General features: G+C 35.6%; 1 protein-coding gene across 4 annotated transcripts in view; it reads left to right on the top strand.

The window, feature by feature from the left end:
• Positions 1–15,643, top strand: part of GLCCI1 (glucocorticoid induced 1) — a 127,619-nt gene that overhangs the window by 32,718 nt on the left and 79,258 nt on the right. For 3 of the 4 annotated variants that reach the window (XM_082471852.1, XM_082471853.1, XM_082471855.1), the window contains exon 2: positions 5,668–5,819. In XM_082471852.1, coding sequence (XP_082327978.1) covers positions 5,668–5,819 — 152 coding nt within the window. Of the gene's footprint in view, positions 1–593; positions 5,110–5,667; positions 5,820–15,643 lie in introns of those variants that run through there. The other variant, XM_082471854.1, reaches the window with a different exon arrangement.

Genomic DNA, 15,643 nt, shown 5'->3' with positions numbered 1-15,643 from the left:
TTAGGACCTACAGAAGGGGAGAGGCAGCACGTCCAAAGGAGGGCCTTCAGAGTGTGGAGTTCTGGGGTTTGGAGGCAAGGCCATGGGTGAGGGTGTGTGGGTGCAGTTTAGGCCCAGCTCATTGGAGGGGTTCTCTGAGTGTAGAGGTAGGACCCTGGGTGGGGGTGTAGGGGTGGGGCTTGGTCTCTGCACAGCAGGAGGGAGGCTCTGAGGGCAGAGAATTAGGCCCAGGAGCCCAACAGGCTCTCTGGTGCCTAAGTGGACAGGGAAAGCACTGGCCGCGTTCCCTTCCATTCCTCCATGCCCCCACTCCCCATCTCCCCCGGGGTCTCCCCAGTCCCGCTGGACCCCTAACCATGGGTGTGTCCTGCTGGGTGTAGGAACTCCTCCCCTCCCCCAGCCACCCCTCAGGGGTTCCAGTCCAGTAGGTCTGGCCTTTACTTTTGCTTTCCCTTCCCTCCCTCTCACTCCCTCAGGACCCATGCAGCTGGAGGGGACCTTTGTGGGCAGAGGATCAGGACCGGGATCTCAGCAGGCTCCCGGGGGCCCAAGTGGGCAGGGGAGACCTGGCCATGCTCCCTTTTGATCCTCTGCCCTCCCAGTGGTCCCCCAATTTCCCCCTTTGGGGGTGGGATCCCTTCCTCTCCCCCAGCCACCCCTCAGGGGCGCCAGTCCCAGCCCACCTCCACTTCTCCCCCTCTCACTCCCCCCATGCCCCACGTCCTACCTGGTCGCTGGGGGTTTCTCCCATCCCCTTAGGTGTCTGTGGTCCCTCACCGGTGCCTGGTAGGTGCCCTAGTTGTGTGGAGATGTGAATTCTATGTCCTCCTAGTCCGCCATCTTGACTCTGCCCCCCAATCTTAAACTTATGAATTATTTCTGGAATTTTCCATTTATTATTTTCAGACCATGGTTGACTGTGGAAAGTGAAACTGAGGATAAGAGGGGACTACTATGATGCAAAACCAGTGTTGATTTTTATTGTTGCACTAAATTGTAAAACCTGAATTGGTAGGCAATAATACCGCAAATTAAATAAATAAAAATTTGAGAGAATCAAGGCTTAGATGTTGAGGCAGTTAAAATCTAACTCATTGCCATGATAGTTTGGATAATAGGAATAAGTCATCTTATTTAATAACTTACTTAATAAGTTAAAGTAGAATCGCACTGCTTATGATGAATCTGTTGGTAAATAAGGCCCTACTGTATTTGGTTAAGTGGGGTTATTATGGCTAATCATATCTTGGAAGAGTACTATCCTTGCCAATTTTTAAACTTATTTTGAATTTTTACCCTTCAAATAATTTACGTGGAAATTACTAACAACTACATATCTTTGAAATTTTCCTTGTGTGAGCAATGGTGAGAATCTTTTAAAGCACATGTTTGAAATATAACCTTTCAAGTATATTTACTTCATATACTATAATTTTTTAAAAAATCATGACTGGTAGAGCGAAATTTTTTTTAAATATTTATTTATTTATTTATTATTTATCTTGGCTGTGCTAGGTCTTAGTTGCGGCACACGGTATCCTCATTGCGGTATGTGGGCTCCCATTTGTGGCATGCGGACTCTTAGTTGCAGCATGCATGTGGGATCTAGTTCCCCGACCAGGGATCGAACCCAGGCCCCCCGCATTGGGAGCGCAGAGTCCCCCCCACTAGGCCACCAGGGAAGTCCCTGGTAGAGCGAATTTTATAACAGGATATCGATACCATGTTGTCCTACCTTATTCCTTATATTTAAGGCAGACCGTTTTTGTTTTTTTGGTGTTGGTAATGTGTGAGGCTTGTTTACACATTCTTAACACAATTATGCAATAGCGTTATATCACAGAATTAGAGCTAACTGGCCAATCTGTAGATTGAATTTAGCACCCAATTCATATGTTTCCCTTTTATTACATTATGTTTATGGTAACCACATGGAGATATAAATTTCAGGAAGTTTCCAGTTCAAAAACCTCAGGCTCTCACCCAATATAACACATTTATACAACATTTAAAAGTACAAAAGCTCCTTTTGGTTAAGGGACAATACAAGAAAACTCATGAATTTAATGACACCAGAAGTGCCGGTCCGCGCTGTCCCAGAAAAAGGTTGCCAAATCTGTTTCTTGGCTCTCTCGTTGGTAAGAATGTCCCCCTCTGATACTCAGCACAAGGTGAGTGTTTCTATACCAAATGTTGGAGCCTAGGTTTTCAGAGTCCAAGCTGATGGCCACCACTGGTCCTTGGGACTTGGGAGCACCCAATTTAAAGTCCCTTATCCCAGTGGTCTTCACACTGAAGTAAGGCCACCCACTTATGAGATACAGGAAGAAAATGTAACTTCCATTTTTTTCATACATATTTTTATTTTTTATATCATGTGTAAATTTCTACTTAGGTTTACGCTATATATAACATATTAGTCATATAATATATACCTCATTTATAAATAAATAACTGCACATATTGCTGCATACTTAGATATTTACTATTAGGAGTACTCAGTCAAAATAACTTGAAGACCACAGTTCTGACAGTAGCTAATCAGAGAGAATGGACACTAAGGGGAGAAATGGGATCATTTGAAAGGGATAGACAAAGGTCCAGTGATTAACAATATAATAAAAAAGTATAGATTAGAATATTATGTGTATCAAGGGATTTGTTTATAGATTCTTTATATACTTATTATAAAACATATAAATGATCCCTATTGTTCACCAAGTTAACAGGAGTTTTAATAACTATAAGTAGACTACATACAACTTTCATAATAGTTTGGAGCAGTTTAAAGTTCAGGCACAGGTTTTTCGCATATAGTGGCTTTTCATTTTCTGGTTGTGGCTGACCTTTATGTAGGCCTTTTTTATTGCTATAAATGTTCTTTTTCAAGGGATAAACTGTTTTTGTCTTTTTTTTCTTGGTGGAGGGAATGTAAAGTAACTTTAAAAAGTTTTAAACAAATTATTATAAATCAGATTATGAGAGACATGTTAATTTTCTGTGTTTCCTAAAGTTGCTAAAATTTGTGCATATTGCTTTTATAGCCAGAAAAAATATTTAAAAGAATTAATAGAAGTAACTCCTAGTAATAGAACTAAAAACAATCTGCATATCTTCTAAATTACCTATGGTAGGGGAAAAGGTAAGAAGGAGGAAAAGAAGTAAACAGTAAAACATAGAAAATAAGTAGCAAGGAAGCATTTATAAGAGGAAGAAAAAAGTTATGACAGGTTTAATCAAGTTTGTTATAACAATAAATATAAGTGGGATGAACATACCTTTTATAAGGAGAAGACATACTCTAAAGTTTTTTCAAAAAGCCTAATTACATACAGTATACAAGAGTCGCACCTAAACAACATGATTGAAAGAAATTGAAAATAAAAGAATAGGCAAACCAGATACATTATAATAGAAGGAAAGCATAAAGGGGTGATAATGTTCAATTTGACAGAGCTTGAAAGTAATAAATGGAACAGACTACAATGGTGAAGCATATAAGCCATAATGATGATGTCATGAATCAATATGTAACCAAATTATACAGAACTAAATTTCTATAAACTTTTTTTTTGTTTGTTTCTTGTTTTTGGCCACACGGCGCAGCTTGAGGGACCTTAGTTCCCCGATGACCAGGGATTGAACCCATGCCCCCTGTAGTGGAAGTGCAGAGTCCTAACCACTGGACTGCCAGGGAATTCCCCAGAACTAAATTTAAATGATAAAAATTGCAAGAGATAAAGAGAATTGTTACATTTCAAGAGTAGTTTAGAAACTTGAGTAGTTCTCTAAGTCTGTGACAGAGAAAGCTAATAATTTTATTATTACTATATTCTCTATTTTTATTTCAGCTGATATACAAGAAAAATAACTATTCTGAAAACAGAAAATAGATGTTCTCCATGACTCATGAAATATTTATAAAAATTGACCATGATTTTTGGTCACAAATAAAATTTCACGTGATTCCAAAGAGTAGAAATAGATTGTCCTAGATAGACTCTCTGCCTATGGCAAAATAAAATTAGAGCTAAGTAATAAAGATAGGAAGGAAATTTTGTAATTTTCAGATCTTCTCTAACACTCTTGGGTCAAAGAAGAAATCAGAACTGCAGTTGTCAGATAAAATTGGCCCTCCAGCCCTCTGTGTCCAAGGATGTGGAACCCGGAGAGGTGGATGGCCAAATGTAAGGGACTTGAGCTTCCTCAGATTCTGGTATCCGTGAGGGTCCTAGAACCAGTCCCCCACAGAACTGAGGATGACTGTATGTAAATAATATGATAGTTCACAGTATGCTGCATTTTCTTTTGTTTTCCGATTAAAAAAACCCAATTTTGTATTTTGGTTTCAGAAGGGTAGTTAAAGGACAGTATTCAATAACAAATGTTTCTTGGCCCTCTGTAATGTGCAAGACATTTTGTTTGATGTGAGATATAACTCTGAGTAAGACTGAGCCTTGGTGCTTGTAATCCACTGGATTTTATTATTCAATGTACATTAGTAGTAACTTATTTGAGATGCATATATGAAAAATCCTTTATATTTCTTTGTAAAGAAACTATAGAGTTCAGTATGATCATTTTAATTTTCAGCAGAGATACCTATGGTACCTATATGGAGAGGAGAAGTAGATTATTATAGTAGATTGATTGAACTGTGTAGAATGTCTGGAGATCTTGGTTCCTTTTTACCTCTATCACCTGTTAGCAGTTCTGTTTCACTGGACAATTTAATTTTATCCCTCTGGGCTTCAAATTCTTCATCCATAAATGAGGAAGCTGAATTAAAATATAAGATTCTTTATACATGTTATTTTTGTGTAGCTGTGAATAAATTCATAAGTATTGAGCATCAACTTCTTTTCAATCTGTAGGGACCAAACTGATGCTCTAGTTGGGGAAGAAAGACAAATTTAGGGCTCCACGCAAGCAGAGGAGAGTGCATATATCTTTAAAAAGGACAGAGAAGGAGAAAAGAAGAGCATTGGGAAAGGCTTCACAGAGGCAGTGTGACACCTGAGCTGATCTTGAAGATAAGTTTTTGTCAAGTGAACAGGGAAGGAGAACATTTTAGGTGCAGGAGATAATAGAAGGTATAGAGGCAGAGAAGTGAGTGTTTTACATTTGGGAAATTGCAGTTAGTTTGTATGGCATTTAGTAGTTAACATGGGTTTATGGAGGAGTAGCAAGACATCAAGTATTGATGTATATGGGAGCTGAATTGTGAAAAATAATGGGCTTTAAGTTAAAGACAGTGAATAACCATGGAAATTTTTTTAAGCAGTGGAGGGAGGTGGCACTGTAAGATTTAGTTAGGGTGGATGCAGAGATAGCATTTAGGAAACTGGCAGTTGAGACATGATGAAGTCTTAATTAAAGTAATGGCAGTGGAGATGATATACAGGTTTTAGAATAGGTCTCTAAAATGGATGGGCTTTGTAGGGTGTGACAGCCCTGGAAGTGTGTGCAAAATTTAATATGTGAATGTATTTTCCTCTGGGAGAGGGTCTATAAATTTCATCACATCATGCAGGAGGGCTATTAGGGTAAATATATATTGCAGGGAAAATTGACAGAGTGATATTTTACAAACTATGAAGGTTAAATAATTTTAAGTTTTACTTTATTCATTAGTGACTAATCTAATCTTTTTTCACTTTTTTATAGTGGACAGGCCAAAATCTCATCAAGTTCGAACCTCTGGTACAATAAGGCGAACCTCTTCTTTGGATACGATAACAGGACCTTATCTCACAGGACAGTGGCCACGAGATCCTCATGTTCATTACCCTTCATGCATGAAAGATAAAGCTACTCAGGTAAAATAAGCAAATCAAAATCAGTTTTATTATCCTGCAGTTCTTCTGTTTTGATCACAGTAAAGAAAATTAATTTAATCAGATTTTCCCAGTTATTAAATGTATTCAACCAAAGAAGAAAGCCATTTCTTTTAATAAACTTTAGACTAAGTATTTTTATCATCTCGGTTTTGAAAGTTTTAAAATTATTTAATATTTAATAAATAGCACATCAGTCTACATTACGTGGTTTTTGAGACTTATAGTTTTAGGAATTATTTTCCTACAGAAATTAATGACTAATAACTGTATTAGAAAATACAGGCATATATCGTTTTACTGTGCTTTGCTTTACTATGCTTCTCAGATATTGTGTTTTTTTACAAATTGAAGGTTTTTGGCAATCTTGCGTGGAGCAAGTCTATCGGCGTCTGTTTTCCAACAGCATTTGCTCACTTTATGTCTCTCTGTTACATTCTGGCAAGTCTTTAAATATTTCAAACTTTTTCATTATTATTATATTTGTTATGGTGATCTGTCATCAGTGATCTTTGTTGTTACTATTGTAAAAAGATTATGACTTGCTGAAGGCTCAGATGATGGTTAGCATTTTTTAGCAATAAAGTATTTTTAATTAAGGTATGTATATTGTTTTTTTAGGATGTAATGCCTTTGAACACTTTAATAGACTACAGTAATAGTATAAACATAAATTTTATATGCACTGGGAAACCAAAAATTTGTGTGACTCTCTTTATTGCGATATTTGCTTTATTGTGGTGGTCTGGAACTGAACCTGCAGTATCGCCAAGGTATGCTGGTATAAGTAATTTTTGAAGAAAAGCTTGTACAGTTCCTGGAAATAATTTATAAAGTATTAACACATGGCTAAGGAAATATATGTTAAAGGAATTTTTTTCTGTTTAAAGCCAAAACTAAAATCCTTGAGAGAGAAATAGAAAATTTCCTCTTTGTCACACCTTCTCTATTTGTGGATCACAGCTTTTGACTTGAAAAGTTTTCCCTCCATGTCAGAAAAAGATCTGAGAACATCTTAATTTATAATTTCTGAATTCTTGACCATATCTTTATAGCAGTAGTCTATTAGCATTATGAAGAATACTAAAAGTATAAGAGATGGTTATTGGCCTTAAAGAACTTACAGCATAATTAGGAAGATAAGATGTAAATGTAAGAAAATTGGTAATAGAAGATAGAGTATTATTAGGTGTTAGATGAATGGAGCATTTAAATGTAAGGGAATTCAATGGAATGGGAACATTTTTGGCTTTGTGGGTTAGAGAAATAGAAGGATTAGAGTTTCATGTCTGAAGAATGAGGAAAAGGGGAGAAAATTTTGGACATGATCTATGAGAATCTTCTCCAGTTTTGTAATTTTCTCAGGCAAGCTTGAAACCATAAAATTAGCTTCTTTATCATGCATCCTATCAATTTTGTCCGAGTAACATTTTATGTCACCCACTCCCAGTCTTTTGCTTTCCATTCTTTGTGAGGGAAAGGAGGAGTTTGAGATGGTATGCAGTGGGATTCTCAAGTAGGAAGTACTAGCAAAACTTAGACATGTGGGCCTGCACACTTAGAAATGGTCACAGATAATTCAAAACTATCTTTCTGGAGGAGCTGGACTCCCAAGTGTGACAGAGTGTAGGTATAGAGTAAAGAAAGAAGGTCAAGAGATCAAGGACTTAGTTTTTAGAAATGCACACAAGGGAAGGATAAAAAATTAATGTATTCACCTGGTAGCAACAAGAAGAGAAAGGAGTTTAACATTTACTGACTGTGTACCATGTACTTTGTGTTTTTATATCCTGTGTTTCATTTAATTCTCACAAGAACATTATAAAATTACATGATGGGGAAGCAGAAGCTCAGGGAAGTTAAATGACTTAGTATCATAAACCTAGGAATTGTTGGAGCCAGGTTTCTAATACAGGTTAATTTGTCAGCCAATCTGAACTTCAATTTTATGGTGCTTTTAGGATAAATGGAATAGTGTGTGTGCATGTGTGTGTATCACCTAGTAGAGTAATTGACACCATTCTTAAAAATGGTAGCTATTCTTTTTAGGTTAAAAAGAAACCCTACCTCTTATTGAATATATGCTTTATGCTGACACTCTCCAAAAACATTATCTTATTCATTCTTCACCAAAACTCTAACAAGAGGAGACAGAAAAAGAGCAAAAGCTAAGAGAAGAAATGAAATAGTCTAGCCTTAGAAACCAAAGGGAAAGTTGTTTTAAGAAAGGAAAAATTATTAACAGAATCAGGTGCTACCGACAGGTCATGGAAAATAGGGACTAGATTTAGGGATTAGGGGCATATTGTCTTGGAGAGTGAAATATTGATAATATGTTAGAGAAGGAAGCTCAGATATTTGGGAGTTAAGAAGAGAGTGATATGGGGATAGAAGATAAGGGCGCTGGGTAGGTTTCTTAACCACATCTGTTTCTTTATCTGCACAATGGGATTAATGAAACCTAACTCATGGTAATGTTGTATGACTAAATAGGGTAATATTTGAAAGTGAATATGGCAATACCCATGTTAGGTTATTAGTAGTAGATACAGACAGGCCCATTTGTAACATCTGCAGGATCTGGAGCAAATATAAATGTAGACCTACATACCATATACATACTAAGTTAAATTAACAAACTGTTACATAAAATTCCCCCAAAAGCCTGAGGTTCAGGGTAGGGGCTTCTCTTGCCTGGGTCTGCATGTAGATCATCTATTTGAGAAACCTGACATTGATAGGAAGGCCAAATATAGGCCTCATTTTACATATGATATACTGAGGCTTAGAGAAGTTTAACTTGTACATGGTTATATAGCTAAATAAATATGAAGAGATCTGAATCCAGATTTGGCTGATTCCAAAGGTTTTGTGTTTTCTCCAGTTCCTCACTGCCTCTCATAGTAATCACTAAAGTGTATAGCACTTGACCTAGTGCTTGCCTTACAAGCCTAGGAAATGGTCTTGCCCCGAAGCATTATTAGTTTAATTGAAGGTATAAGAGATGAACATATGAGATGGTTGTTATTGTCACGTCCATACCTCCTTGATTAATTCTTTAACTCTTGGGGAAGGAAGTAGATTTTTTTATTTATTTATTCAGTGGAAATCAGTAAACAGAAAGTGGTACAGTCATTGTGCTACAGATATTAAATACCTAGGCTGTCTGGCTTTAGTGGAGGGAATCTCTAGTATTTTCTACCTTTCATATTTCCATACTTCAGCTACCTTAATTATTGAGGGTTAGAAATAGAATTCTTATTGCTTAATGTATTTATACATTGGGCCTTTTTAAAAGAAGTAGCATAGTGTTGTGGGAAAGACTGTGGACTTTAGAGACAGATCTTGTGTTCAAATCAAGGCCCAATGTGAGGGAACTTTCTGGGATAATGGAATTGTTGTATATCTTGATAGAGATTTTGGTCACATGCGTGGATTATTTATTAGAACTTACGCAAGTATACACTTGTGCATTCTAATATATAACTTAACTTTTAAAATATAGAATATAAATACTGAAATCTAATTAAGATGTTTAGAGGTGAAGGATACTGCTGTCTGCAACTTACTTTGAAATGAATAAAAAATAAGATCAATAGATGATAGATGAATATATATGTGATGAAGCAAACGTAGCAAAATGTTAAATATAGATTCTAAGTGTTGGCTTTCTGAGTATGCACTGAGAAGTTTTTTCAACTATTCTATTTGTTTGAATTTTTAAACTAAAGTGTTGGGGGGAAAATCATGGCCCATTGAATTAACTGCTATGTGTCTCACACTTCAGTTTCCTTTTTTACAAATTGCAGTTAATAATACCCAGGTTGCACATACACATATTTATTCTGAGGACTAAAAGAGACAGCTTCACATTTTTGAGGCCAGTGGGGAGATGGATAATTGCCAGTTTATTAGACTAATCTGTGTAGCTTAATAGAAAAACTAAAAACCATTTGTAGAATTTGATGTTACTTTATTACATTAACCCTGCTGATACAACCTTTTTTAAACAAGTTTATTACCGACACTTAAAATTGAACTTGTAGTTAAGATTACTATAATCAGACAGTAGCATTTCCTCAGTTTTCACCCCACAGTCCAAAGTATAAATCTTCATCTATGGACAGATACGAAATCTACATGTGAATGTGTTTTTAAATGATGAGGTAACATATGCTCTTTGTAACGTGGTCAAACAATAAAAGTAATATAGAGTAATAATCAGAGGTGTTTCCTCTGACTTCCCAGGTATAGTAATGATTAGAGCTGTTAACAAATATTCTCATCCTCTCTCCTTGGCATATGATAAGATTATACTTCTCTGCCCACTTGAAGTTAAGTGTGGCCATGAGACTTGCTTTGGGAAGAAGCTTTAAAGAGCTGGTGCAGCAAAACTAGACAAGTAACACCGCAAGAAAGAAAATTACAGGCCAGTATCCCTGATGAACATCAATGTAAAAATCCTCAGTGTAATATTAGCAAATCAAGTTCAACAATACATTAAAAGGATCATACACCATGATCAAGTGGGATTTATTCCAGGGATGCAAGGATGGTCCAACATCTGCAAATCAGTCATTATGGTACACTACATTAACAAAATAAAGGATAAAAATTATACAGTCATCTCAATAGATGCAGAAAAAGCATTTGACAAAATTCAACATCTCTCAACAAAGTGTGTATAAAGAGAACATACCTCAACATAATATAGGCCGTATATGATAAGACCACAGCTAACATCATACTCAATGATGAAGAATTGAAAGCATTTCCTCTAAGATCAGGAACAAGACAGGGATGCCGAATCTTGCCACTTTTATTTGACATAGTATTGGAAGTCTCACCCAGTGCAATTAGGGAAGAAAAATAAATAAAAGGCATCCAAATTGGAAAGGAAGAATTAAAACTGTCACTATTTGCAAATGATAATTTACTATATATAGAAAACCCTAAAGACTCCACCAGAAAACTGTTAGAATTAATAAATGAATTTGGTAAAGTTGCAGGATACAAAATCAAGATACAGAAATCTGTTGCATTTCTATACACTAATATCAAACTATCAGAGAAATTAAGAAAACAATTCATTTACAGTTGCATCAAAAATAATAAAATATCTAGGAATAAATTTAACCAAGAAGGTGAAAGACCTGTATGCTGAAAACTATAAGACATTGATGAAATAAATTAAAGAAACAAATAAGTGGAAAGATATTTCATGCTCATGGATTGGAAGTATTAATATTGTTAAAATGGCCATACTATTCAAAGCAATCTACAGATTCAGTGCAATCCCTATCAAAATTCCAATGGCATTTTCATAGAACTCACACAATTCTGAAATTTGTATGGAACCACAGAAGATCCATAGCCAAAGCAATCTTGAGAAAGAACAAAGCTGGAGGCATCGTACTCCCTGATCTGAAATTACGTTACAAAGCTGTAGTAATCAAAACCGTATAGGCATAAAAACAGACACATAGATCAATGGAACAGAATAGAGAGCCCAGAAATAAACCCACGTATATATGGTCAATTAATTTATGACAAAGGAGCCAAGAATATACAATGGGAAAAGGATAGTCTCTTCAGTAAATGGTGTTGGGAAAACTGGACAACCACATGCAAAAGAATGAAACTGAGCCACTGTCTTACACCATACACAAAAATTAACTCAAAACGGATTCAGGATGTTCAACATACGCAAATCATTGTGATAACACCACAGCAACAAAAGAGAAGACAGAAATCACATGTTCATCTCAATGGATGCCGAAAAAGCATTTGATAAAATTCAACATTCATTCATGGTAAAAAAAAAAACTCACCAAAGAGGGTATAGGGGGAATATATCTCAACATAATAAAAGCTATTTATGACAAACCCACAGCCAATATAATACTCAACAGTGAAAAGCTGAAAGCCTTCCCTGTAAAATCTGGCACAAGACAAGGATGCCCACTGCCACCACTTCTAGTCAATGCAATATCGGAAGTCCTGGCCACACCATTCAGACAAGAAAAAGAAATAAAAGGTATCCAAATTGGAAGGGAAGAGGTAAAATTGTCATTATGTGCAAATGATATGATACTTTATGTAGAAAACCCTAAAGATTCCACACAAAAACTATTAGAACTGATAAACCAAATAAGCAGGGTAGCAGGGTACAAGATTAACATACAGAAATCCACTGCATTTCTTTACATTAACAGTGAAATATCAGAAAGGGAAAGTAAAAGAAAAATTCCATTTAAGATCGCATCCAAAAAAGAAAAAAAATACCTAGGAATAAACCTGACCTAGGAGGTGAAAGACTTATGTGCTGAGAACAATAAAACATTGATTAAGGAAACTGAAGGTGATTCAAAGAAATGGAAAGGTGTCCCAGGCTCTTGTATTGGAAGAATTAATATCATTAAAATGTCCATACTACCCAGAGCAATCTACAGATTTAATGTGATCCCTGTCATATTACCCATGACATTTTTCACAGAATTATAACAAATAATACTAAAATTTATATGGAACCACAAAGGACCCGGAATTGCCAAAGCAATCCTGAGGAAAAAGAACAAAGGTGTAGGCATAACCCTCCCAGACTTCACACAATACTGCAGTGCTACAGTAATCAAAAAAGTTTGGTACTGGCACACAAACAGGCATATGAATCAATAGAGAGCAGAATAGAGAGCCCAGAAATAAACCCACACACCTACGGTCAATTATATCTTTGACAAAGGAGGCAAGAATATACAATGGAGAAAAGACAGTTCCCTTCCACAAGTGGTGTTGGGAAACTTGGAGAGCCACATGTAAATCAATGAAGTTAGAACACTCCCTCACACCATACACAAAAATAAATTTGAAATGGCTTAAAGACTTAAATATAAGATGTGACGCCATAAAACTCCTAGAAGAGAATATAGGCAAAACATTCTCTGACATAAATCATACCAATGTTTTCTTAGGTCAGTCTCTCTCAAGGCAAAAGAAATAAAAGCAAAAATAAACAAATGGGACCTAATGAAACTTAAAAGCTTTGCACAGCAAAAGAAACAATAAGGAAAATGAAAAGACAACCTATGGAGTGGGAGAAAATATTTGCAAATGATATGACCAACAGAGGCTTAATTTCCAAAATATACAGACACTCATACAACTCAATAACAAAAAAACAAACAAGCCAATCAAAAAATGGGCAGAAGACCTAAATAGACATTTCTCCAAAGAAGACATATAGATGGCCAAGAGGCACATGAAAAGATGCTCAACATGCCTAATTATTAGAGAAATGCAAATCAAAATTACGATGAGGTATCACCTCACACCAGTCATAATGGCCATCATCAAAAAGTCTACAAATAATAAATGCAGGAGAGGGTGTGGAGAAAAGGGAACCCTCCTACACTGTTGGTGGGAATGCAAATTGGTACAGCCATTATGGAGAACAGTATGGAGGTTTCTTAAAAAACTAAAAATAGAGCTACCATATGATCCAGCAATCCCACTCCTGGGTATATATCCAGAAAAGACAGAAACTCTAATTCGAAAAGATACATGTACCCCAATGTTCATAGCAGCACTATTTACAATAGTCAAGACATGGAAGCAACCTAAGTGTACATCAACAGATGAATGGATGAAGAAGATGTGATATATATTATATAATGGAATATTACTTAGCCATAAGGAAGAATGAAATATTGCCATTTGCAGCAACATGGATATACGTAGAAATTATCATACTAAGTAAAGTAAGCCTGACAGTGAAAGACAAATATTATGATATCACTTATGTGGCATCTAAAAAATGATACAAATGAACTTATTTACAAAACAGAAACTGACTCAAAGACACTGAAAGCAAACTTATGATTACAAAAGAGGAAAGGGGGAAGGGATAGATTAGGAGTTTGGGATTAGCAGATACAAACTACTATATATATATATATATATATATATATAAAATAGATAAACAACAAAGTCTAACTGTATAGCACAGGGAACTATATTCAATATCTTGTAATAACCTATAATGGAAAAGAATCTGAAAAAGAATATATATATATATGTGTTTATGAATCACTTTGCTGTACACCTGAAAATAATGCAATATTATAAATCAACTATACTTCAGTTTAAAAAAAAACAATGTAAGACCCATTTTTCAAAAGCATGGCTTGGCGTTTTTTTCCTCTATGTATTAGATTCAACATCAACCAACTAGTTCAAGAAAATAAAAGAACCAATAATTGGTGATATTCCAAAAAGGCAAAAAAAAAAAAAAAAAAAAAAAAAGGACTTGAATGTAAGATCTGAAGCCATTGAAATCCTAAAAGAAAACATAGGCGGTAAGACTCCTTGACATGAGTCTGGGTGATGATTTTTTGATTTGAACCTTAAAGCAAAGACAACAAGAGAAAAAATAAACAGGTGGAACTACATCAAACTAAAAAGCTTCTGCACATGAAAGGAAACCATTGACAAAATGTAAGGCAACCTACTAAATGTGAAAAAAATACTTGCAGATTATATATCCTTTAAGGGGTTTATATACAAGATACATAAAGAACTCATAGAACTCAACAGCAAAAAAACCAAACAATCTAATTAAAACACAGGCAGAGGATCTGAATAGACATTCTTCCAAAGATGTACAGATGGCTAACAGACGCATGAAAATGTGTTCAACATCACCAATCATCAGGGAAATGCAAATCAAGACCACAATGAGCTATCACCTCATACCTGTAGAAAGGCTGTTATCAAAAGCACAAGAGGTAACAAGTATTGATGAGGATGTGCACTGTTTGTGGGAATGTAAATTGGTGCAGCTACTACAGAAAACAGTATGGCGGTTCCTCAAAAAGTTAAAAATAGAACTACCATATGATTTAGCAGTTCCACTTCTGAGCATCTATCCAAAAGAAATGAAAACAGTAGCTCAAAAAGATATACATACCCTCATGTTCACTGTGGAATTTAAAATAACCAAGATAGGGGTACAACCTAAGTGTCCACTGATGCATGAATGGATCAAAAAAATGAATAGATAAAAAATATTATTCAACCATAAAAAAGGAGGAAATCTTGCCATCTGTGACAACATGGATGGATCTTGAGGGTATTATGCTAAGTGAAATAAGTCAGATAAAAAATCGGTATTATATCACTTACATGTGGAATCTAAAACAAAACAAAAAACCCACTGTCTCATAGATGCAGAGAACAGATTGGTGGTTTCCAGGGATGGAGGGGGGTTGAGAGTAGTTGAAATGGGTGAAGGCAGTCAAAAAGTACAAACTTCCAGTACTAAAGTCATGGGGATGTAATGTACAGCATGGCACCTATACTTGATAATATTGTATTGCATATTCGAAAGTTGCTAAGAAAGAAAATCTTAAAAGTTCTCATCACAAGGAAAAAACTTTCTGTAAGTATGTACGGTGACAGATGTTCACTAGACTTACTGTGGTGATCATTTAGCAGTATATACAAATATTGAATTATGTTGTACACCCAAAACTAATATAATATTGTATGTCAGTTATACCTCAATTTAAAAAAAGGTACTGCATTCACTCTGAGAAGGGTAGCATCAAGCATACGTGCATATTTTATCAATTGTTTTTCTTTTTTTTTTAAATGAAGAGTGATTCATTGTTTGAAATGCCATTTCATCTTTGAAATGAAGGTTGTTTTGACTCATAACCTATAATTTGGTGAATTTTTTAGTAGATTACTTAATAATTGGTCATAATTACATTTCTGGAATGAACACTATTCATTTATGGAGTTCTTTT

The sequence above is a fragment of the Balaenoptera physalus genome, assembly GCF_965194825.1.
Source record: "Balaenoptera physalus genome assembly, chromosome: 8".
NCBI classification, from domain to species: domain Eukaryota; kingdom Metazoa; phylum Chordata; class Mammalia; order Artiodactyla; family Balaenopteridae; genus Balaenoptera; species Balaenoptera physalus.
The sequence above is the reverse complement of the archived record's forward strand: the minus strand, read 5'-3'. Positions and strand labels throughout refer to the sequence as shown.